At 56.4% G+C, this 24746-nt stretch overlaps 2 protein-coding genes across 4 annotated transcripts in view; one reads left to right on the top strand and one right to left on the bottom strand.

Annotated features, from left to right (window-relative positions):
• Positions 1 to 3475, top strand: part of NOC2L (NOC2 like nucleolar associated transcriptional repressor) — a 37851-nt gene extending 34376 nt beyond the window's left edge. The window contains exons 18-19 of the mRNA XM_062012849.1: positions 1057 to 1197; positions 3078 to 3475. Coding sequence (XP_061868833.1) covers positions 1057 to 1197; positions 3078 to 3217 — 281 coding nt within the window. The 3' untranslated portion in view covers positions 3218 to 3475. The remainder of the gene's footprint in view (positions 1 to 1056; positions 1198 to 3077) is intronic.
• Positions 3476 to 4898: 1423 nt separating this feature from the next.
• Positions 4899 to 24746, bottom strand: part of SAMD11 (sterile alpha motif domain containing 11) — a 158983-nt gene continuing 139135 nt past the window's right edge. For all 3 annotated transcript variants that reach the window (XM_062012846.1, XM_062012847.1, XM_062012848.1), the window contains 6 exons: positions 20791 to 20906; positions 20408 to 20486; positions 19125 to 19837; positions 12624 to 12748; positions 9439 to 9549; positions 4899 to 6847 (listed from right to left, as the gene is read on the bottom strand). In XM_062012846.1, the coding sequence (XP_061868830.1) occupies positions 6620 to 6847; positions 9439 to 9549; positions 12624 to 12748; positions 19125 to 19837; positions 20408 to 20486; positions 20791 to 20906 (1372 nt within the window). In that variant the 3' untranslated portion in view covers positions 4899 to 6619. The remainder of the gene's footprint in view (positions 6848 to 9438; positions 9550 to 12623; positions 12749 to 19124; positions 19838 to 20407; positions 20487 to 20790; positions 20907 to 24746) is intronic.

Below are 24746 nucleotides of genomic sequence, written 5' to 3'. Positions count from 1 at the left end.
GGCCTGCTGCACATGACCCAGGAGCCTGCTACTCAATTCCTGCCCACAGCTGGTTTCTCTGTAGACTCTCAGATGTGCTGGTAGCTGGATCTATCTCTGCTTTTGCTGGTGCATCTTGATGTGGATGAGAGTGTGGCCCTTGGTTGGTGCCTGAGCTGCCCATCAGGGTGATGTGCAGGGAACAGCACTGAGCTGCTGGGTGCCCATCAGGGTGATGTGGTGCAGGAACAGCACTGAGCTGCTGGGGTGCCCATCAGGGTGATGTGGTGCAGGAACAGCACTGAGCTGCTGGGGTGCCCATCAGGGTGATGTGGTGCAGGAACAGCACTGAGCTGCTGGGGTGCCCATCAGGGTGATGTGGTGCAGGAACAGCACTGAGCTGCTGGGGTGCCCATCAGGGTGATGTGGAGCAGGGAACAGCAGTGCAATCCATCTCCTGTGGGCCCTCAGACGTGGCTTCCAGTCCCTCAGGGAACAATTGCATGGAGGCTGCACACTGGCAGAGCTGATGGATGGGAGATGGGAGGGAGCAGAGCGATGCCAGAGAGCTGGGAACACCAGCAGCCAGCTTATTAATGGCTCTGTATCCAGTTCACTGAGTAACATAGGTCATCTGCTGAGGAAGGGAGGATGGGGCAAAAAATAGGTAGTTTCTCAGCCCTTGTCTCAGCTTTGTGACTTTATCCTTCTGCTTTCTCATGTCTGTTCAGTAGGGCCATTTCTTCTCTTTGTACTGTTCTACCTGCCACCTTTTCCTGGCTCTCATGTCTCTCTGAGCAGGGCACACAGGCTCATGAAGGGCACTCGAGTGCTCCATAAATACCAGGTAGCAGCAAATCCCAGGCTTTAGCAGTAAAACCTTGCTATGGGCTTCTGGGATGGTTTCTCTGACATGAAGTGCATCCTTCCCTGGGCCTCTAGCACAGGGGGACATGGCTTTTGGAGAACTCTGTTAACTTTCCCCTTTGGGGTGTGTGCAGTGTTGATGGATGTTGAGGGGCTGGTTCTTTACCTGCTTCTGTTTCCATTGACACAGCAATTTACCTTTCCTGGCAGGTAAAGGCAAAGCCAAGCAGGCATCAGATGACAGCTCAGAAGCAAGCAGCAAAGACTATGGGGAGGATGATGATGATGAAGAAGGAGAGTATGAAATAGAGGAAGACGAGGAAGAACTGGAAGGCGGCAGTGACTCGGAGGGTAAGTCGTGTGGCTGGGCAGAGGGGAGGGGGATTAGTGACAGCATTGGTAGCCAAAGGCTCCTTTGGGCTTCCCTTCAAAGGAACCATCCCTGAGGGCTACCAAGATGCTCAGGGGACATCTCTGGGAGGAGGAAAGGCTGGAGCTGGGGCTGTTCAGCCTGGAGAAGAGAAGGCTGAGGGGGGATCTCATCAGTGATGAGTGCTGAGAGGATGGGGCCAGTGTTTGTTGTGTGGTGGCCAGTGCCAGGACAAGGGGTAACAGGCACAGGCTGGCACACAGGCAGTGCCCCTGGAGCAGGAAGATAATGTCCTTTGGTGCTGAGGTGAGGGAGCCCTGGCCCAGGCTGCCCAGGGAGGGTGTGGAGGCTCCTCAGGAGGTTCCCAACCCCACCTGGACACGTTCCTGTGCCCCCTGAGCCAGGGTAACCTGCTTTAGCAGGGGCTGGAGCAGCTCTGCAGGGCCCTTCCAGCCCCATCACTCTGGGATTCTCTCCTTGCTGCTGTTCTGAGCTGTAGGGTGTCAGGAGGGACTTTTACCCTCAGACACACACAGGCCCTGTGCAGGGAGGCCTGGCAGCGTGTACTAAGAGAGGGAAAGGGTTAAGGTGTCTGCAGGCCATGCTCTGACAAACCACCAGCCCCTTTCATCTCTTCTCAGGGGCCTCCTGCAGAGAGGTTCAAACTCTTCAAGTACAGCCCACCCCAACAGGGTACAGAAACCTGGCTTCAGGGCTCTCTGCAGGTTACACAGGCAGTGCCTGGGCTATGGGGTGCTGCACAAGGGTAACCCTTTCGCTGCTGCTTCTGGGCAGCTCCTCCCTGGGTAGGAGATATTGTCCAAGCATGGCATTCCTGCACTGAATCAGTGCTGTTTGGCAGTCTGTGTACAGAAGGCTAGAACCACTGCCTTTGCTCTGTGCTCTCATCCCTTCTCCCTCTCAGTAGCCTCTAGTCCAGAGACAGAGTGAGAACAGAGGCTGTCAGCATGAGGGGCTCCCAACCAGCTCAGAGGCCAGAACAGCTGCCTAAATGGCTACCAAGAAAGCAGCTGTGTCACCAGGGCAGTGCCAGGCTGTGCTGCAGCTGAGCTGGGCATACCTTCCCCTTCCCTCCCTTGCACAGAGCCTGCCCAGCACCCAGCAGAGTGCAGCTAGCCGTGTTGGGCTCCTCACTGGCTGAGGCAGCAGACGGAAGCCGAGGCTGCCAGGGGCTCTGGCTCCTGTGCTGGGCCTTTGCTGGCTTTTGTGTGCCACTTGCTCAGGCCTTTGCTGCAGTGCCAAGGCTCTGCTGCTCAGTGTGCCACTGGCAGGGATGGGTGGTTGTGGGGAACAGCCACAAAAGCTCCTGTGTGTAGGCTTCCTTTACTAGTTTGGCAACAGGGAGAGCAGGAAGGGGGAAAAGAGTCCAAGTGAGAGCAAACTCCAAGTGCTTTAGCATGGCAGATGGCTGTGGCTTGGCATGCACAGCCAGCCCTCGGCACCCAGAATAGCTGGGTGTTTGATGCATGTTCTGACAATGCTGTAGAGGATGAAGAGGGAGAGTTTTCCTTCCCTCCCTCCTTTTTCCTCTCCCCTCTGTCTCTTCTCTCTTCTCCTCCTCCTTTCTCAGTCTCCTCTCCATCTTCTCTCTTCTCCCTCTCCTCTTCCATTTTCACTCTCCTGTCTTCTCTCCTCCTCCTGTCTCCCTCTCCTCTCCCCCAGGTCCCTCAGAGGCAGTGCTGTACCCAGCACCCCGCAGCACTCTCCTACAGCTGAGAGCTGCGCTGGTGCCAAGAAATTAATGAGTGGCTGGGATTAATTAGCAATGAGTTGCCTCAACTGGCCTCGCTCTCACTCCCACTAAAGCAGGATTTACACCTCGCTGTTTTCCCCCCTGCAGAGGAAGCTGAGGAGGCTGCTGGGGGTTCCCAAGGGCAGCAGAGGAGCAGCACACGTGGGCTGTCACGCTCGGAGCTCACCCAGCTGGCCCAAGGAGCAGAGGACCTTGTGGAGGACTTGGCTTTCTCTGATGATGACTGAGCACCCTCCCAGCTGCTCCCCCTCCCAGAGCTGCTGTGCACTGGATCACTCAGCCTTCAGCTGCTTCTCAAAGAGGTGGTAAGAGCTGGGGAGCACGGAGGGTGGGAGGCCAGCCCCAGGTGCCACCAAGGACTTTCTCAGTGACGCAGCACAGACGCTGCTTGGACTTTGCAGCCTGTGCCACCGGCCGTTTTTGGTACCAGTGAATTGTGGTCATGTCAAGGCCAGTAAAACTGGCTCTGCCCAGGTAATAAAAAAGCCCTCATTAAAATCTGCTGTTTTAAATAGCACAGGGTTGTGTCAGCTCCTGCTGGAGCCTGAGCCACCTGACAAGTGCTTCTGTTGGAGGGTCCTCTGTGGCTGTTCAGCCAACCACCACTGTCACCCCATATTTTGCTCTGGGGCCCTCACTAAACCCTCTCTTTTGCCATGAAGCTCTTGAGGCTTGCCTGGAGTGTGGCACAGCTTTGTATCCTCACTGCAAATGGAAGCTTTTATCAGTAACAACAGCAGCAGCTCGGTTCAATCAAGTTAACTTGGAGTGCCTGAGGATATGGAAGCAGGGGGTGGAGGAAAGAGTATGAAGAGGCAAAACTCATTATAGGAAAGATACTTTCATTTTGCAGTGGCTCATGGCTTTGCATGGGCTGCATTTGCTCAGCAAAACCAAGGGACAAGTCTGAGCCCCTGGTTTGTAACAGACCTGCTGCCACCCAGGACATAAACCCACGTCTTCCAGGCCTGGCTCCTGCTGGGGGTTGAGTCCTTTATCATCTCCAAGCCAACCACTGCAGCACCTGGGCAGCTTCCAGATGCAGCTCATGGGAGGACACAGTCTTATCTCCAGGTGGGTTATTCATGACCTGAGGGGAAACCATCAGCAGTGGATCTCTTGAGACCACTGTTGGTTTGCCAGGAGAACATTTCTTTGGAGAAATAAACTTGGCAACGTGCTGAGAAAGGCAGAAAAGTGAAGTATTCTTAGGTGACACCTGACAGAATCACTCCTGAAAGTGAACTGTGCCTTTTAAAAGCATTTTAAGAGCATGGTTATTTGTTAATGCAGGTTTCTGGAAGAAGCTAGGGGGTCAGGACTAAATACACTCTTGATTCTGCTCTGCCACCATTCAGCAAGGTCAGTAGCTGTCTCTCAGCATGAAAGGTGGCCAAGGCACCTGCAGAGATGCTCAGCTCTGCCTCCTCCAGCCCCCCTCACTCCACAGCACAAGAGAACATCTTTGTTTCCATGAAATGAGACCCATCACAGCCCAGCAGCCTTGCCTGCCTGCAGAGAGAACCCCAAACAACTTTCTCCTGCAGTGGCCTCCCTCTCACCCACCTGTGGAAGCGCTAACAACTGGGTGGGTATAAAGAGGGGGATGGAAAGAGGCTCCTTCCCCAGGAGCTGCTCCTTCCCTGCTTCCAGACAGCATCACTGCCCAGGTAATTACAGCTGTAGCACAGTGTTGGGAGGTTGTTTGCTTCATTCACAGTTTGTTTTGTCTTTTTTTGGAGCTTAACAGCAGGGTAGGAAGAGAGAGGGCTGCTTTTTTCCAACTGCAGTGCCAGTCATTGCTAGACCTGCCCCAGACACACACTCAAGATCTCTTTTATCCCATAAGGGAGAGGAAGTAGCCTCAGAAATTAGTAATTTATTATTAACATCATCATTGTTGTCACCATTATCATCATTTATAGCCCATTCTGAGAGGCAAAAGTACCTGCTGCTTCATTAGTGGGGTTGGGAGAGCTCGAGACTGAGCTCCACCAGGCAGTTCCATACAGGAGCCTGGGATATGCTGCAGAGATGAGCCCTGGAAGACTCTAAGGAAAAGGTTTTTCACTTACCTTTTCTTCCAGGAGTTGCTTTTTCTCTCCTCCTTTTCTCTCTAGATGAGCTACTGTGGCTGCCTTTTGCCAGCTGGGAACCAACCCTCAGCTTGGCTTTTAGGCCAGGAATGGAGCAGCAGCAAAGCAAACAGCCCCAGGGCAGGGAAGAGGGGGTAAAAAGAAGCTGGTTGGGTGAAGCAGCCTTTTTCAGGGAGCTCAGGAAGGGAGGCACCTGTTGTAAATTAAGTGGTTTTTGTCTTTTTTATTTAAATTGATTGCTGGAAAGCATTGTTCTGGTGATGTGATGGGTAATGACTTGGGGTCTTTTTTTTTTTACAATAGAAAGAAGCTAATGTACCACCAAGCTAGTTTGTAAGAAAAAAAACCCAAACGGCAGCACGTGCAAGGTTCAAACAAAAACAACTTAAAAAAGGGGAGGGAGGAGAGAGAGAAAAGTACCACGTGTGAGTGATTGTTGCTCAGAGGACTGTACAGGTCACAGCAGGTCACCCCCGCGAGTTACCATTCACAGTAGTAAAACCTCTACCCCCCTCTTTTTCAGCCTGAATCCCTCCCCCTCCTCTGGGAACGCACAGGGATGTGTGTCATGGTCCACAGCAGGCCAAAATGTGTGCAACTGCATCCACCTCTGTAACAAGGCTTTAAAAAAACCAGAACAAAACCAACCCTACAAACAAACCAACCAAAACAACACCCCCACCCTCCCCCAACCCCCACCCCAATGTAGAAACCAGTCCGTTGTACACGTGAAGGAGGGAGAGGGGAGGGCTGTGACCCTTCATCCCACCCAAACACAAGCTGCTTGCTGCTTCTTCTTCTTGAAAACAAAACCATCTAATGAAAGGAAACCGAAGCTCTGCAAGGGCTGGAGCCCAGGCTGCTGGGGGTGTGCTGAGGGCCAGCCCAGGGCCTGCACCCACGTAAACATGGACCCGAACGTGCCTTTTAGTTTCTGTCTCTTTTATTTTTCTTATATATAGTTTTTGTCTGTCTTTGGTATTGTTTCAAAAGTTGCTAGAGATGCATAGACACCTGAATGAGGAACCGAGGCCAGTTTCCAGGGAGGAGATGGTTGAGGTGGGTGGTTTCATGGTGGATGGGGTGTTTTTCCCCCCTCTCTCAGGGGTGCTGAGGAGCAGTGTCCCTTCCCTGCTCCGAGTCACACCCAGGAGGTTCCTGAAAGCCGTGGTGCTTCTTTTCTGAAGGCAAATTAAACCCAAAAGCTCTTGTTCCCTGTCCGTGGCTCTCTCTCCCCCCTCAGCCGCCGTGAGGGGCCGCCGCCATCTTCCCCGCTTGTCTCTGTGCATCTTTGGATAGTTGGTTGGGGGGGTTTTTTAATTCCTGTCCTTCCCTTTTTACAGTTTTTTAACACTTGTGTGTCTTATTATTGTCTCAAAACAAAGAAAAAGAATAAGCAAATGGATCCGACACAATGAGCCCCGTGCCTCGCTCCCCTGGCGCCGCTGAGGGGGCTGAGGGGAGGCTCCTCCCGGGCGCTCCGCACGCCTCGACCTGCCGGCTGCTCCACCCAAGCTCGGTTCCAGCAGCCCGTTAGGACGGGGCTTTGGCGGCCTCGGCGGCGGGGCCGGGCCCGGGGGCGTTGCCGTTCTCGGGGCGGGGGGAGCCGCGGGCGGCCGAGGCGAAGGGCGAGGCCACGCTGCCCGTGGAGGCCGGGCGCAGCTCCGCCAGCTCCCGCTCGGGCCGCAGCCCCGGCGGCTGCAGCGGCAGGGCCATGGGGAAGCCGGCCATGTACAGCACTCTGCCCACTCTCTTGGCGACCTGGAGAGGGGGGAAAGGAAAGGAAAGAGTGAAATGAGGAGGAAAGAGACGGGAAGTGTGCCCAGACTGCCCTCAGAAACAGAGAGGCTGAAGTTATCCCACCGCAGGCACGTGAGCTAGGCAGGACCCATTCCTGCCACTCCATCACCAGCCAGCCCTGGAGGGGGAACAATCTGTCACACAGGCTGGAAGGGACCTGGAAAGCTCATCCAGTGCAACCCCCCTGCCAGAGCAGGGCACACAGGGACTTGTCCAGCTGGGTTGGAATGTCCCCAGAGAAGGAGCCTCCACAGCCCATCTGGGCAGCCCCTGCCAGGGCTCCCTCACCTAATTCCTCCTTGCATTCCTTTGGAACCTCTTCTGTCTGTACCTGTTGCCCCCTGTCCTATCACTGATCATCCCTGGCACAGCCTGGCTCCATCCTGACACCCATCCCTTATGGATTTGTAAACATCATTGAGCTCACCCCTCAGCCTCCTCCCAGCTCCCTCAGCCCTCCAGCACAAGGGAGATGCTCCACTCCATCACCTTTGTGGCCCTGTGCTGAGCTCTTTCCAGCAGCTCCCTGTCCTTCTGCAACTGAGGAGCCCAAGACTGGACACAATACTCCAGAACTCTTCTGCTCCCCTCTTGCCAGCCCAGTGCAGCAGGGCAGTGTCCACCTCTGAAGAGCAGCAACTGCTCTGGAGGAGGGGGGCTGAGACAACTGGGTGAGGGGAGAGAGAAACAAAAATACTCTGACTACAGGGTGGCTGCTGTTAACTGCACAGGAAACTATAAGCCTCTCCCTTCTTCTGCAGCAGCCAAGGAAACTCTCCTGCAGCAGTTCTCGCCTCCCAGCGAGGGCCAAAGGCCCCACAGCTTTCCAGCACCTACACAGCTGTTTCCCATTTCAGCTTAAACAAAAACACAGGCCTGTGTGCAAGCCAGACAACGCTGCATTATTCAGGGAGCAGCATCGGGGCTCTGCTCCCCCCTCACCCCCCCAAAGTTTAAAGTTATAGAACTTTAAACACCACTGATTAAATTGAAGCAGGGTTTTTCTAGTTTCAGCCCATATCTCATATCACTTCCCCCACACACCCCCCCTCCTCCCCAAATCTGATCTAAGCCTGTCTGTGAGCTGTTTGGTTTTGAAGGAACAGAAGAGTTTTATTTCCTACTGAATTGACCCACAGGGAACAATTGCCCACAGAACCTTTTTATTAGACCCCTCATAAACAGTGAGGGCTGTAGGGAAAGTAGTAAAAGTCCTTCTTATTGTTTTAACATAATGTCACACAGGTATAGTCTGTGGGTAAAGGGAGGAGTGAGACTGTCACATGAGTGTTTGTCACAGCTCCTTGCATGACACACTCCCTTGGGGAACACGATGGAACAGCCTGTTCTGGATGTGGCAGAAGCAGGTTTGGATCATTGAATGGGGAGGGGGAGGAAAGGGGAAGCTGTAAGAGATGTTCTCCTAGATTTGAGGCCAACTCTCACCTACTCTAGGTGCTCCTGCTCTGGCAGGGGGGTTGGACTGGATGAGCTTTCCAGGTCCCTTCCAGCCCTTGAGATGCTGTGAAGGCAACTGAAATGGAAGGCACCCTGATGCCAGCCAGGGAAGAGCAGGACATCACTCATAGGAAAGCACCTCTCCACAGGCAGAGACTTGGGAGCCAAGTCAGAGCGGGGGCAAAAAGCCCAGGGGTTTTGAGAAGAACCACCACAAGGGCACAACACCGAACTAGTCTGTTGGGATGAAATACAGGTCCCTGAAAGAGAGAGCTTGGCTAACTCCCCAGAGGCAATGATCATTTCTGCTCCTAATGTACCAAAACGCAAGGGAATAGCCCAAGTGGGGGGTGTGCAGTGCCCCTGGGGTGGAGGTGCACAGCCCATCAGCAAGCCCACTAAACTATGGCTGGCAGGAGAGAAAAATGCTACTCAGGGCTATTACTAACAGCAGAGAAGGGAAGGAGCTGCTCCATTACTCACTGGGGAGGGAAAGTAATCAACAGATGATGCTGCAAGGTGGTAAATGCATTTGTGCTTCAAGCCTCACTGAAAAGGAGAAGCACCAAGAGCCATCGAGTTACAAGGAAGCTGAGCAGCAGAAAGACTTCTATCCAGTCAGAAAACCAGGGACAACAGGTTCCTGAGATGGCTTTACCCAGTTCTTTAGGTCTTTCAGATGATTATTGTCAGGTTCATCTGATTTGAAACCATCTGCCTTGCCTCACCTGGTTACAGCTTCTCTTCTTTCCTGGCCAGTACTGGTAGGAACAGCCTAAAGGTGTCTTTCTAGCAGGAGCTGGTTCATTTTAGGAGTTTCCCTCTGCATCCCTGTCCCTCCCTTTCAGCACTTGCCCTGAACCATTTGCTTCTGCCCCTGGGCAGTGACTACTGTCCTTGTTTTCTTCCTGAAGCAGCTATGTGACTGGCTCCAGATGAGGACACAAAGCTGGTTCTTGAACCAAGAATTACAGAGAAATGACCAGTAATTGCTTAACAAATTACATTCAATACAGCAGGTCTGCTGCCAGCCCTGGTCTGCTAGGGACAACTTTATCATGTGCCACTGGCTACTGAGCAAGACATTTTCCTACCTGTGACCTGATCTTCAGGGCAGGCCCAAGTTTCAGCCCCATGTTGTTGAGTAAGTGCTCTTCTGTCAGGAGGGGCAGGGTCTCACCATCGATGGCCTGCTCTCGGAATACCTGCAAGAAACCACGACAGGTCAGGCTGAGACACGCCTCTGGTGTGTCCCATGTGCTCCCTTTGCTGTTGCACAGGGCACTGTAGAAAAAGCAGCCCCCAAGAGCCCCTGAACAGGAGCCAGCAGCGTGCCCAGGGGAGCAAGGAGGCCAAGGGCAACCTGGCTGGGCTCAGCAGTGGGGTGGCAGCAGGAGCAGGGCAGGGACTGTCCCCTGTGCTGGGCCCTGGGGAGGCTGCAGCTCCAGGGCTGTGCTCAGTGTTGGCCCCTCACTCACTGCCACAGGGACACTGAGGGGCTGGAGAGGGCTGAGGAAATGGTGTGGAGGCTCCTTCTCAGGAGGTTTCCAACCCCATCTGGAAACGTCCCAGTGCCCCCTGAGCCAGGGGAACCTGCTTCAGCAGGGGACTGGGCTGGAGCAGCTCTGCAGGGCCCTTACAGCCCCCAGCACTCTGGGATACTGTGGTATGTACACAGATATCATCACAGAAAGGGCAGCAGGGGTAGCACAGCCTTACCAATACCCCCAGCTCACTCTAATACCCCCAAGAGCACAAAACTCTACCAGTCTGACACACTGACACATTCTGTAGCAGGAACAGGAAAGAAGAAATGGGGGGGGGGGGAAGGGACAAAATCCTTTGCTTTACCTCTGCCTATTTCAAATGACAGGGCCATGCAAGAGTTCCCCACCTAATATGTACCATGTTCTGAAGTTTAAGCTCTGGATCTGTGGCTTTATTGCTCCATTGTTCACGTACAAGGCAGAGCCACACTCCCAGCTGCCTCCCCTGGCTGTTTATTCTGGACACACAGCCTCAGTACTTGAGGGGTAAACTGCCCTCCTTGGGTAACTGAGCCAGCAGGTTCCCCTTGGCTCTGGGAGTGTGAGCCAGGCACTGGGGTTTTCATACTAAACCCCACAGCAGGTTTCTCACCCCCCAGCTCGTCCTGGGTGCTCACCCAAAGGCACTGTGGGGTCCAATCCTGCTGTCTCCCTGGGCAGGGATTATTTAGTACCAAACACTATGGCAAGGGAGGGCTTTCAATTTACCCCAGTGGCTTCTTTTTTATCAGCAGAGCCTAGCCCAGAGCCATCCCTTTGCAGAGAGGCAGTGGCTGGCTGAGCCAGGGCAGCTGAGCTCTCACAAGTGGTTTTTACTGCTGGACTCCACCAGCAAAGCTCCTCCTGACTGCAGGAAATCTTCCTACACTGGTTGCTCTTCCTTCCCCTGAAGCCAAGGTGGCTGAGAGCCAAAAGCCTCCCCTTCACTCAGCTCTGAAACCCTCCACCAAGCACCTCTTGACATGAAAAGAGCATCTCCCTTGGGTGTCCTGTCCCACAGGTCCTGACCCACCGCAGGGACCGAGCTCAGTCTGTCAAGGGCTGCTATCAGGCAGCTCTGGGCTTTACTAAAGGGGTTTAATTCTTTGTCTGCCACACGTTTCCAAGTGCACAGCATACCACAACTCTTGCTGGCTTTTCCTGGCAGGAGCAGCCTGCACAGCCAGTGCCAGACCTCCCCAGCAGCTGTGGTTTGGGAGAAGGGAACACAGGCAGCGCTGCAGCTCAGAGCCACAGAGCTGTGCTGCCCTTCAACAGGGGAAAGACAACCCTGTTCTATAGCTTACATGTACAACCATAGTGCACAAACCCATCATCCTTTCAGCCACAGAACACAGCCACCACAGGAGCCTGCTCACAGCAGCTCCCATCAGCAGCCAGCATCTTGTTTGCAATGCACTGAGAGCATTGCTGAGCCTTTGTCTCAGCAAGCTATTCATTCCTCCCCCACTGGTGTGGCAGGAGCTGGCATGGAAGGTGTAAAGGGATGATCCTTCTGCAAGGTGGCTGTGGGGCACATTTCTGCACCTTTCCTACTGCCCTAAACCACAAGTTTCCAGGCAACTCTGATCATTCCCTGGGGCAGGAATGCAGACAAACTGCAGTGCCATTGGTGCAGGAGCACACTGTGCCAGGGGAGGCTGAGTTGGAGCTGAGGCACAACTGTTTCCCTGAGAGGGGTGTCAGCCCCTGTGCCAGGCTGCCCAGGGAGCTGGGGGAGTGCCCAGCCCTGGAGGGATCCCACAGCCCTGGAGCTGAGGTGCTGAGGGTCATGGGTCAGTGCTGGGCTGGGCAGGGTGAGGGCACTGGGTGCGCTCCAGGAGCTCCAGGGGCTTTTCCAACCAAAATGATTCTGTGATTATCTAAGTCCTGGGAGAGGACACTTGCCTAACACAACTAAAGAGGGAGAGACAGCGAGGTCCAAAGAGGAGGAGGCAGCAGAACTGTTTAGAAATCAGCTTTCAGACAGACTGATGGCAAAGCTCAGCTCTGCACTCCTCTGCTGTCAGTCAGGGAAGCTCCTCTTGGGAAGCAACATGTCCAGAAAGCTTGACTCCTGCTCCAAGGTCTGGGCTCAGCCTAAGATGTCTCTCTGCTGAAAGGCTGGATTGTCCTGAACTTTGGCCCTTTGCTTCTCTGTCTCTGCTCCTCTTGTATTCCCTCCCTCCCGAGCACACTATCCACCCTTGTGAGGCTGTCCCAGACAGCTCAGGGCTCTGTGCCTTTGCAGCTGCTGGGTGCTCTCAGTGGGGCACTCACCATGGACTGCAGCAGATCCAGAAGGGCAGAACACAGGGCTGGTTTTGGTGTTGCAGCTCAGGCTCTCACACTGAGCAGGCTTTATGAACCCCCATTGCTGATGGATGTTTCAACTAATAATAATGAGCTTAAAACCCAGTCACTGACGCCCTACAGCAGAGGCAGGGAGGTGACTTTGACACTTGCACAGGCAGCAGCTCTCCCAACCCCACAGCTCAGTTGCTCTCCTAACCTTGCCCCAAGCTGTCCATCTGCTAAACCCATCACACACCTTCTGAGGGTCTTTCCCTGGCAGCGAGCAGCTATTCAGCAACCAACCAGAGGGGAAACAGAAAGCTTCATGGCCCTGCAGGGCTCTGAGCTCCTCAGGAAGGACAGCACAAGCAGAGAAAACAGGCACAGAGGGGAGGAAGAGGAGAAGGCCCTACAAGGGAGGATCTTCCTCCTGGCACATCCCTGAGGCTGTGATTTACCTGAGTGTACTCGGTGCAGCCAGACAGGTTGGACACGAAGCTGCAGACGTCCTCCACCGTCCATTTGCTGATGTCTTCCAGCGCTGGGCTTTCCTCCCCATCCAGAAACAGACCTCCCATGGTGCCTGGATTGTTTGCAGTCAGGGTGGGGAGGGGAGGGGGGAGTAAGGAAGGAGGGGAGGAGAAAGAGACATAAATCATTCCAATCCCACACGGACAACAAGCAGCAGCCTGCAATTGGAATCTTTCTCTCTAGCCACACATTCATCTTTAATGACCTGTCAGCTCAAGCACTGGGCAGGGGCAGCTCACAGGCCTCTTCCTCCTGGAGGTCCCCAGCTTAGAAAGAGGGGGGGGCAGGGATAAAAACCCCCTCCCAGTTAATGCATTTCATGTGTTTAATGTTCTTCAGCTGTGGGGAAGAAATGGTGGGGAGGGGAGAGGAAAGACACACACACCCCCCAAGCCACAGGCCCTGCAGGAGCGTTTCTGCACACGCCAGGGCGGGGAGCTGCGGCTGCCCCGTGGCTTTCCTTCCCCCAGCCCGTCTCCTGCTCCGATGGCCACGGCCCCCAGCGCCTCTCCCACGCGGCCTCGCTGCAGTGACTCAATACACAACGTCCTGGAAGCGCTGCTCAGTCCACCCCAGCCTGAGACATCCCCCTGGGGGGTGTGTGTGACCCGGCACAGGCCGGGGCTGAGCGCTCAGGGTCTGACCCGCCACGCTCCCAGCAGCACGTGGCAGCTCTCCAGCACACAGCAGCGGGTCAGGACACGGCCCTGTCGGCACAGACCCAGCTGAGGGGTTCCTGCAGGGGCCTGGAGCTGCTGTGATGGCACCATGGCCTGACAGCACGGGCTGGGCACAGGGAGAGGGGCTTGGAGGGGAAGTGGCGAGGCAAAGGGCAGGCAGGTGACCCACCCCCACTGTGCTGGGTGACAGGGAGAGCACAGGGCGAGTGATGGAGAGACAATGGTTCCAGAAAACAGCCTGTGGGGTAACTATTACCCTGTGGAACTTGGTGTGGGATCCTTTAGCTCCAGAGGGTGTTTACAGCCATGGCTGCAGTGGGGAGAGAAGGGTTGAGGAGGGGGGTAAGCTGTTGGGCTTCAGGGCATCAAACAAGAAGCTACCAGAGAAAAAGATCTCTCCCAGGGGTCCATCATGGCAAAATTATCTGTCCTGCAGGCTTAAGGTTCTTCCCTGAGGCTTTTGCCCACTGCCAGGGCAAAGGGTTAGGGGCACAGGCTGGAGCACAGCAAGTGCCCCTGGAGCAGGAGGAGCAAGTCCTTTGGTGCTGAGGTGAGGGAGCCCTGGCCCAGGCTGCCCAGGGAGGGTGTGGAGGCTCCTCAGGAGGTTTCCAACCAGCTCCTCACCAGCCCAGGACCCTCAGGGCACTCACTGTGAGCATCCACCAGACCCTTCACATCTCCTTCACATCCTCAGTCTGCACCACAATCTCGCAGGCACTGGGCCCTCTCCCCTCCAGCCTCAGCCCTGGGCTCTGCTGCCTTTGTCCCTGCTCCCTGAGGGATGTCAGGCAGCTCCACACTCCCCTCACACCCTTTCCAGCTAGAAAAAGCTTCGAATACTTCTCATGCATCTGGTGAGAGCTGCAGAGCCAACAACCCCCTCAAGCCCCTTCCCTGCCAGCCGGGTGCCCCTTGGCACGGGAGCTGGAGGCAGAGGCCGTTGCCAAAGAGCCAGTGAGCACTTTCCTTCCCTTGCCACCACCAGCCAGATGGACACGAGCCCTCATTCTCATTCCTCTGCCATTCCATTTGCCAGGAGACAAACTCACAGCTGCTGCCCTTAACAATTCACCAAACACCCCGATGGCCGTGGGCTCGTCCCTCTCTGTGCCATTTCAGGGGCAGGTTTTTCTTTCTCAGGTTGGAGAGAGTAACTCTCCTTTTTGGAAGGGTAAATAAGAGGAAGAGCAACTGAACTCAATTATCCCAGGCACAGTGGATGCTGGGACGAGACACCTCCATCTGCAGCCAGAGCAAGCGTGTCTGAGGGGAGGGATCAGCCTGCCACAGCCAACTGCTTCCAAATGAGGTACTTCCTTATTCCTAAAGCAAGCCAAAGGAGCTGAACTGCAGAGACACAGTGCTTGGGAATGAATTCTCCAGTCAGCAGCCAGCCAGCCCCATCCTCAGCCTGCTCACACACACAGGCTGCTCAGGTCCCACACGCTTTGCCAGGTCCCTGGAGGCGTGGGCAGAGGTTGAGCCCAGCTGAGGGGGAAGGTGGAAGCCCCCCCTGCAGTCCCTCTCCTGCAATCCTGGATCCACACTGAATGTGGGACCATTTGCAGGGTTACTGATGTGGCCAGCAGAGCTGGGCTGCCAACTGCTGCTCTACACAAGCTCATCTCCTCTGGGCTTTCCTTTCCTTTGCCTCCCTGTGCCCCCAGAAGAAAGGAAGGGAGAGGTCAGGATGCACCCAGCTGCACGGGCAGTGAGGCTGCTGTGTCCCAAGACCAAGGGCAGCACAGGCCCTGCTGTATGGGAACAAGGAGCATTTTCCATGTGCCCACACAGAGAAGAAACAGAATATGGCCAAAATATTTCTCTCACAGAGTTTGTTTTCCCTTCCTGTTTACAGGAGGGAAAACAGGGACTGATGGTGGAAACATTCTGGAGAGGGGGAGGTAAACACCACCACTCTGGGTTCTGGCCTGTTAGCAGGTTCTGTGCCACAGAACTTGAAGCTAGAGGGTAGAAACCAAGTTCCACTGAAGTCAGTGGCAAAGCAGCCCTGTTCCCTGCAGAAAAGCCCCAAACCCCCCTGTGACTGACAGCTCCAGTCACCATTCTGCACCCTCCTGCATTCTGGGACCACTCAGCTGCTGATTACAGAGCTCTCTGCTCTCATCTAACCTGCAGCTAGCACAGGACCAAGAGCCTTCATCAGGCTGCATCCAGTCACTGGCCCTTTCTCCTTTTCCAGTCCCAAGAGCAGAGGGGCTCCTGTCCTTCCTCCTGTCCCTCCTCAGGAAGATGCTGCAGCGTCTCCTCCATCCCTGTGCACGGCTGCAGCCACTCACCACTGCTCTGGCAGTTTGGGGAATGAGGACAAATAGGTGCCAAGCAGTGAGAAGGGATGCACCTTCTGTTATAATAATGACATGTCACTGGATGCTGCTGCACTCTGAGGATGCATAAAGGGCAGCAGCTATTCCCTGCCAGGCCTCCTCTGTCTTGCTCTATGATAAATGACGGTCAGAGGGACTGGTAATGGATTACAGAGCGTTTCACCAGATGGGGCCCAGCGTGGAGGGGCTGAAAAGCAGCCACTGGCCCAGGCCAGTGTCTTGTAGACAGGTGTCCACGTGGAACAGCCCTCAGCACCCGTGCTGCAGGCCATTTGTAACCCCCCTCCCTCCTCCTGAGATCCTGCTGCTTCAGAAGAGAGGCCAAAGGCTGGATGAGGGACCCTCCTGCCCACCCCAGCGAGGGAGAGCTCTGCAGCAGCTTCCCCACTGCCAGGGGATACCACTGAGGTGCCAACTGGGAGAGCCCAGTGCAAAGCCAGCGAGCAAACCCACTGCCAGGTCAGCCCCACCTGTGGTAGCCTCAGCTTTGCCAGCCCTCCCTGGCCCCTGTGCCCCTGCTCCCCCTGCACAGGCCGTGGGGCTTGGTAATTGCTCCCCAGACTCTGGATGGATGGGAAGGTTTCAGCCTCCATCCTTCACCTTTTCCAAAGGACAGGGGCTGGAGGAGGGTGCTGGGAGGAGGAGGGGAGGGAGGCTGCTGGAACCTTGAGGAGATGAGGTCATGGAGGAGCCGCCAGATCCCCAGAAGGCAGCTCAGGGAATCGACCCAGCTCTGGCTGCCTCATCGATATTCTTCCCAGGAGGGACAGAGAACAGCTCTCTGCCTCCAAAAGAGGAGCCTCCCTTTGCTGAAACACCAGAGGAGCTGCCTGGAACTCAGTGGCCATTTGCAGCCAGCCACTTCTTCCCTCTTCCTTTCACCCTGCCCTGCTTTGTAACACCAGCACAGCATCCCCAGCAGCCAGGCTGCAACAACAGGCCTGGTGCAAAACCCCCCAGATCACACAAGTTAGCTGGTGCTGGGGCAGAGCTGGGTGCAGCTCTGCTTGTCTCCACCTGGCTTGTGTTCCCCAAGGGCCTAAGCAGCACGTTCTGCACTGAGAGCCCAGCACAGCCCCCGAGCCCTGCAGCACTCGGATCGATGCAGCCCTCAGTACTTCAGTTGCTGAACTCCCAGCTCCCCTATCGACCTGCTGTGCTGCAGGCAACGAGACAACCTGCCTTCCCAAGGCTGCCTGCAGCTCACAGCTTTTGCTGGGGAGTTGTACAGTGCCCTGCACAACAGGGCCTGAGCTCAGTGCTGCTGCCTGAACAGCCAGGGTGAGGCTGCCCTGACAGCACAGGAGCCCTCAGTGTAACACCCACAGCCCTGCAGCAGGCTGCACAAACCAGAAAGGCCTAGAAAGTGGGTAGTGAAGCACAGGCCTGATCTTTGCTGAGGCCTCAAGACACCACTGTGATGTAAACTGGAAGTGATAACAACAAATGGGCTGTTACAGTAGCTCAGGTGTTGCTGGGGGAGGGGAGGGAGGGAGGGAGCCCAGCCACAGCCCTGGGTCCCCTGCAGCCACAGCTCTCTGCACAGAAAGCAGTCCCCTCAGCCACCTGCATGCCATGCCCTCCCCCCCATTTCTCCCTTCTCCTTGCTAATTGCTCAACCAAGTAATTAGCTGAGGCAGGTTTTGGCTCTTGGCTAGGTTAGCAGGGCTGCCACCCTGCTCTGCCCACAGGAGACCCCATGGCAGAGCAGCGACCAGGCCTTGCAAACACCCTTTTCCCACCTGTCCTCACTGTTCCCTCTGGCTCCAGCCTCTGCTGCCCATCCCCACAGCCCCAGGGACTGTGCTGCCCGGGACCAGAAGGCTGGCAACAGCTTCCCTGCCTGCCTGTGCCATCCTCCAGGCACCAACCCAGCTGCACCAGTGCCTGTGAGGCTGAGAAATGCACCACAGGCAGGGGAAAGAGCCCATCTGCCTCTGCTCTGGAACGAGGGGCACAGCAGTGGGATTTCTGACACCTCTGAGGGCAGCCAAGATGTGTCAGTCTCTGCTGGGGAACTCTTTTGACACCCCATCCCCAAAGGTGCTGCCTCACAGGCTGCCCTGGAAACGCTCCAGATCTGACACTCAGCGGGGAGGAAAACGCTGCAGCTTTAATCCTCCCTCAAATCCTTCACCTCAGAGGCAGAGGGGGAGAAGGGAGGAGGTGGGAAGCAGCTCTGCACCCCCCATCTGCTCCTCTGCCTGCAGAACGACAGCCTCAGCCTCCCACCAGCCTGCAGCCTCGGCCCCCAGCCCAGCCCAGGCACCTCTCCTCCCTCCATCCCTTTTCTCCTGCCATATCTGGGTGTTTCTCTGCACCCTCCAGTCCCCACACTGCTTGCAAATGACAGGAGCACGGCCCAGCCTTCCACATACAATACCTCAGGCCCTTTGCTTTATAGGGCAGCACCTTGCAGCCATTAACAACCTCTGATGCCTCTCCCTGCAGCCTCTGGTTGATGGTTTTACTGGGGTCTGCCCTGCAACGTGGCTTCTGATGGAGGCCCAAGATCCCTTCACACTGGGATCTCCCTTCTCATGTTCTTGGGTCTCCTTTTGTCCCTCTTCAGGTTTGCTTCACTGTGGAGCCTTAATTTATCTGACTTAAGGGAAGGTGCTTGGCTCCCAGCAGAGAAAAAAGAACTGCAGAGCACGATGTGTTCCTGTGGGAGCTGCTCTAGGTGGCACCTGCTCTAACAGGAGGGGTTGGGCTGGATGATCTCCAAAGGTGCCTTCCAAGCCCTGTGATCCTGTGGGGAATCCTCGCTCTCAGCACATCACAAGACATGGAGTAGCTCCAGCAGCTTGGGGCCAGAGCACCCCACACTCACCTCCATGGGGCTCATGGTGTAGGGGAAGCTGAAGGGCACCTGACCTAGGTGGGACCTGCTTTAACAGGAGGGATTGGGCTGGATGATCTCTCAAGGTCCAAGCCCTAGCACTCTGTGAGGAGTCCCCACTCAGCACAGCACAACACATCAGCTGCAACAGCTCAGGCCAGGGCCCACACTCACCTGCATGGAAGCAGGGGCTCATGGTGTAGGCGAAGTCAAAGGGCAGATGTGTAACCTGACCTAGATGGGAGCTGCTTTAACAGGAGGAGTTGGGCTGGATGATCTCTCAAGGTCCAAGCCCTAGCACTCTGTGAGGGGTCCCCACTCTCAGCCCAGCATGACACACATCACAGCTCCAGCAGCTCAGGCCAGGGCCCACACTCACCTGCATGGAAGCAGGGGCTCATGGTGTAGGGGAAGCTGAAGGGCAGCTGTGTGACCTGACCTAGATGGGAGCTGCTTTAACAGGAGGGGTTGGGTTGAGCCTCACTCTGTGAGGGGTCCCCACTCAGCACAGCACAACACATCACGGCTCCAGCAGCTCAGGCCAGGGCCCCCACTCACCTGCATGGAAGTAGGGGCTCACGGTGTAGGGGAAGCCGAAGGGCAGCGGCTGTGGCGGCGGGATGGAGGCCGGCGGGAGGTATTTCACCTCACTCTTGCTGCCCCCCGTGCCCAGCAGATGGCTGGGCGACTCGGCGCTGGAGGAGCTGCAGGGAGCGTTGTGCCCGGCGCCCGCCTCGCCCAGCTCCTTGTGCCCTTCGCAGCCTTTGCCCGTCTCTTTGCCCTCCTTGGTCTCCGCGGCCGAGCCGCCGCTCTCGGCCTTCCCGCTCTCGGCCTTGTCGTCGCTGCCGTCGGCGTCGCTCTCCGAGTCCTTCATCTCCTCCTCGGCACAGTCCTGCGCCCCGTCGCGGCCGCGGGGCTCGGCCGGCTCCTTGGCGTCGCCGTGGCCGGGCGGCTCGGCGCGCTGCTGGGGCGCTTTGCGGGCGCCGCCGCGCCGGGGCTGCTCCTTGGGCGGCGTGCCGGGGCCGCCGGGCAGCGCGCCGGCGCTCAGCGACAGCAGCGGCGCCGTGTTGTGCCGCAGCACCAGCATGGCGTTGCGCCGCGACAGCTCGTCCCGCAGCGGGTGGCCCTCGGGGATGTCGTGCACGTTGCGCAGCGCGGGGTGGTCGGGGGGCAGCGCGGGGTGCAGGCTCAGCGGGTCGCCCGCCAGCAGCCGTTGCCTGTGCAGGTTCTCCAGCTCCTTCTGGCGGATGATCTCGGCCGACATCTCCAGCCTGGGTTGGGAGAGGGAAGGTCGGTGAGTGTTGCTTCGGGCAGGGCCTCACAGGTCACACATGCTGTTCCCATGGCTCCCACCCCACGCTGCCTCCTCTGCTAGGGGATGGAAGGACAAGATCAACCCTCTGCAGGGTCCCAGAGTGGGGTGGGAAGGGCCCTGCAGAGCTGCTGCAGCCCCAGCCCCTGCTCCAGCAGCTTCCCCTGGCTCAGGGGGCACAGGAACGTGTCCAGGTGGGGTTGGAAACCTCCTGAGGAGCCTCCACACCCTCCCTGGGCAGCCTGGGCCAGGGCTCCCTCACCTCAGCACCAAAGGACTTGCTCCTCCTGCTCCAGGGGCACTGCCTGTGCTCCAGCCTGTGCCTGTTACCCCTTGTCCTGGCACTGGCCACCACACAACAAACACTGGCCCCATCCTCCCCCACCCACCCTTTAGGCACTTCCCAACACTGATGAGATCCCCCTGAGCTCAGGCTTCTCTTCTCCAGGCTGAACAGCCCCAGGTCCCACAGCCTTTCCTCCTCACACCCCCGTCCCAGCCCCTCAGCACCTTGTCATCCCCTCTTTACCTTGCCAGGTTTTGCTTCCGTAGCATCTCTTGCTGCCTTGCAAACATCTCTGCTTGTGCTGGCTGCAGGAACCCGTAACCTGGGCACAGGGAGGACAATTAACAGGGTTATTCATCTCAGCACCGACTCTTTGCTAACTCAGGGCCAGCTGAAAGCTGTCCTGGAGCCCATCGAGTCCCTCACTGCCTTGGCAGTGCAGCCTGCTGCTGAAACAGAGCCCCAGTGAGGCTGATGGGGATTAAACAGCCAAGGGAACCCGTTCCTATCACTGCAAAACGAGGGTGAAGTCAGCACAGGGAGGGGGGGAAGACAGAGAATGTCTTGGCCAAAGGCCAGCGTGTCACAGCCTGGGCTCTCCCCACTCCCCTCGCTGCAGCACTCACCTGGCGTCTGGCACAGCGCCGAGGGCACCCCCAGGAACGGGGGTCTCAGGTGGGGCCCCAGGGCGATGTGGGGGGCGTTCTGGGGCGACAGCAGCGGCGGTGGGTGGGATATCTCCCTGCAAGGAGCAGAACACAGACCCATGTTGAAAACCTTGGAGGCTCCATCCCCAGTGCACAGAGGGAGAACACCCTCTCTGTGGGTGAGCTGCGTTCTGTGCCAGAGGCTGGGAGGGGAAGGCTCAGCCATACACCTGAGACAGAGCAGAAAAGCAGCAGAACCAGAGAGAGAAGAAAGCAGCCAGGACTCCAGAGGTCCCACAGACTTCCCACCTGGCTGTGTTTGCTCCTGCAGGCTGTTCCAAGGGCTCCTGGCTGCCCAGGGCTAGCAAAGGCAAGGCTGAAGATGCAGGGTGGGTTTCTGCCTCAACTACCTGACAACTGAAAGGGCATTCTGTATTTTGGGAGCTAAGAGCGTGGGGCTGGGAAGATTTGAAGGCACCACAATCATGCCTTGTGAACAAAATCCCACTTGTCCTGGTCTTTAATTCTGGAGAGAAAATGAAGAGAGGCAGAGAAAAAACCCAGAGAGGACAGATGGGGAAAGGGAGGTGCCGTGGGGTCAGTGGAGTGCTACTGACAGGGGGATGTTGGCCACAGTGGGTAGAGCAGATGTGAGGTGGCAAGAAAGCTGGAAAGGGCAGGTTTGAGAGGTGGGGGGAGAGAACAATGCCTGGGAGCGAGGCAGGTAGGGGAAGAAAAGCAAATAATCAGGAAGGGAATAAAAGCCAAGGTCTCTCCCATTAGTCAAATCTGCCCTGGGAGCCTGCAAGCAAATCTCTGCTTTCCGGCTGCACGTCTCTTAATTCCTTTTGATGGCCACTTACAACATTATTACCTTCAGCAGGGCATCCAGAGGCAAAGCCAAGTGCTGTGCCCTTTATTGTCATTTGACAGCCTCTCCCTATAAAATCTGCTCCAGGAGAGGCTGGAGGGCAGGAGAAAGGGGGCAGGAAGGGCTGTGTGGCTTCTGAACAAAGGGACCACCAGCACAAGCAAGCTGCCACTTCCAAGGTGAGGGGGAACAACAGGAGAGTGTGGGATAATGTGAGAACCTCACGCCCCCATCCCACCCAGCTGGGGATGGATTGTGATCATGGCTCAGCGAGAGCCACACAAGGACTCTCTAGGGATGAGGTGGGTGAGGAAAGGGTTCCTGCCCTGTCCTTTCATCTTCCTGGCATAGTTTTCACAGAATCCCAGAGTGATGGGGCTGGAAGGGCCCTGCAGAGCTGCCCCAGCCCCTGCTCCAGCAGCTTCCCCTGGCTCAGGGGGCACAGGAACGTGTCCAGGTGGGGTTGGAAACCTCCTGAGGAGCCTCCGCACCCTCCCTGGGCAGCCTGGGCCAGGGTTTTGTTTCATCCCCATTCTATGCAACAGCCACTACAAACCCCTGCCATGCACTGCCCCACAGCACACAACAGCCTGGGACATCCCCGTCTTCTCTTGTGCAGGAAAAGAGAAGACAAGGGGTAAGGGGACGAAGCTGGGACACAACAAGTTCTGCTTAAACTCAAGGAGCAAGTCCTTTGGTGCTGAGGTGAGGGAGCCCTGGCTCAGGCTGCCCAGGGAGGGTGTGGAGGCTCCTTCTCAGGTTTCCAACCCCACCTGGACACATTCCTGTGCCCCCTGAGCCAGGGGAAGCTGCTGGAGCAGGGGGTTGGGTTCTATGGGCTTGGACTCTATGAGAGCCTCCTCCCCACTCCCCCATCTCCCTCCCCACTGCCCAGCTGCCCGTCTCTGCCCTTCTCTTCTCCCCTCCCCTCTCTCCTTTCCTCCTCCTCCCTCCCCTAGCTCTCCTCTAAACTAATTGCCCGCTCGGTGTGTCTGGAGGAGAGGCGATCGATGTGCGGCTGCTGAAATGTTCATGCTAATCGCGTCAGGGCTGCGCCGGGCTCTGGCAGCTCCAATTCATCTCAGGTAACGCAGCGCCTGACCTTCGGCTCCCAGCCGGGGCAGCAGCCAAGCGATGCTCATGTAATTACACCATGAAGTGTGTAATCACCTGCCCTTAATCCCCGAGGCCTCACAATTAGCCCAGGCCCCTCGGTCGCTGGGGGCTGCCAAGGGCTGCGTTTTGCTTGTTGCCTCGGCCCAGGCCCAGATGAATAACGGACAATTAAAGGCTGTGACGAGGTGTTGGCTCGATGGTAATTAGCTGTAATCACGGGCAGACGTGCTGCTCCTTTGCTAAGGAGCAATTTAGGGAATCAAGTCGGTTTTAACCCTTCTGTGGCAGGGTGAGCAGTGGATGTCCTTCCCCCCCCCAAAAAGGGGGATCCTGGCCCAGAGGTGTGAGGAGGAAACAACAGCAGCCTCTTGCTTTTAGGCAAGAAGGGACAGTGTGTGCCCAGGAAACACACTGGTTATAGGGATCAGGACTAAGGTGCTGGAAAACAAACAGTTTCTCCCTTTGGTGCCAGCCCAGGAGCTATTTTTATGCTCTAACGCTGCACTGCAGGGTCTTTGATCCCTGAGGAACCCACCCCTGCTCCAGACCCTGCAGCCCGTTGCCTCTGTCCTCACCAGAGCTGTGCAGCTTCCCTGCCTGGCATCACCTCAGACTTTGGACACTGTCTGGGGAAAGGGAACAGCAGGACAAAGCAGCTGCTGTGGGGCCCAGCATGTTCCCACACAGGGGTGAGTGCAGGGACTTGGGGTGGCTCAGAAGGGGCTGAATCACAGAATCATTTTGGTTGGAAAAGCCCCTGAAGCTCCTGGAGCCCACCCAGTGCCCAGCACTGACCCATGGCCCTCAGCTCCACGGCTCTGGGATCCCTCCAGGGCTGGGCACTGCCCCAGCTCCCTGGGCAGCCTGGCACAGGGGCTGACACCCCTCTCAGGGAAACAGTTCAGCCTCAGCTCCAACCTCAGCCTCCCCTGGCACAACGTGGTCAGCAGCTGCTTATGCTAAACCCACAGCACATGCTGAGGGATGAGTCCAAAGGCTCAGAAAACCCAGGCAGACACATTCACACTTGTTGTCATCACAGCTGACCATCCAGAGACCCCAGAGCTGTTCTCTCAGCAGCACTGGAGCTCTGTGCTGGACACACACACCAGGCAAAGCTGCTGAGTGAGGGCAGATAAAGGGGACCTGCCAAAGGTCCCACAGCTGGCACTGTTACACCTGGGGAGCCTGCAGCATGATGCCAGAGCAGGGAGGCTGCATCTGGCTGAACAAGGAGGAGGCATTGCAGCTGGGATTTTGGTGTGCTCCCTGTTTCCTGCCACAGAGCCCTGTGGACAGACGCTTTCTGCCATCTCACCAGCCCCAGAACCTGTTGGAACCTCTCACTGCTCCCTTCCATCTGCCTGAGCCTTGGCACAGGACCCTGGCATGGCAGGGATGGAGCACAACCAGGTCATGTCCTGGCACAGAGCTGGGAAGCCCTCCCAGGCTGCCTGGTACAGAAGCCAACTGCTTCCAAGCAAGCTGGGAAATGAACTGGCAAACCCAGAGCAAAATACCCCAGAGACCTTAACAAAGGCTGCTGTGCTTTCAGACAGACACCCACCATAACACAAATCCTTGCCCAGGTACGTATTGGCCTTCAACCCTCCCTTAATTCCCTTCCACCTCTCAGAGTAAGGGCTGCATTTCAGTCCCATAGCCTGAGAATGTGAATGTAGCCCCTGGCAATTAGACCTGCTAAGCCTTGTCCTTACCTTGCAGAGAGCAATTCTGTGTTGCTGCATATTCCTCTCCCCCACCTCTCTTTTTATTCTCCCCCCACCCCCCTTAATATGCCAGCTGGAGCCTTGTGAGCAGGGTATTAGGGGATTTGCACTGCATGCTGCTAAATTTGATATGTCCTTTAACAGGAGACAAATGGTTCACAAGGCTTAAAAAGTATCGACTTTTCTTTAACAATAAGCACTAATGGCCTTCAAATAAT

The sequence above is a fragment of the Colius striatus genome, chromosome 21, assembly GCF_028858725.1.
Source record: "Colius striatus isolate bColStr4 chromosome 21, bColStr4.1.hap1, whole genome shotgun sequence".
NCBI classification, from domain to species: domain Eukaryota; kingdom Metazoa; phylum Chordata; class Aves; order Coliiformes; family Coliidae; genus Colius; species Colius striatus.
Note: the sequence above shows the minus strand (reverse complement) of the source record. Positions and strands in the feature narration are given on the sequence as shown.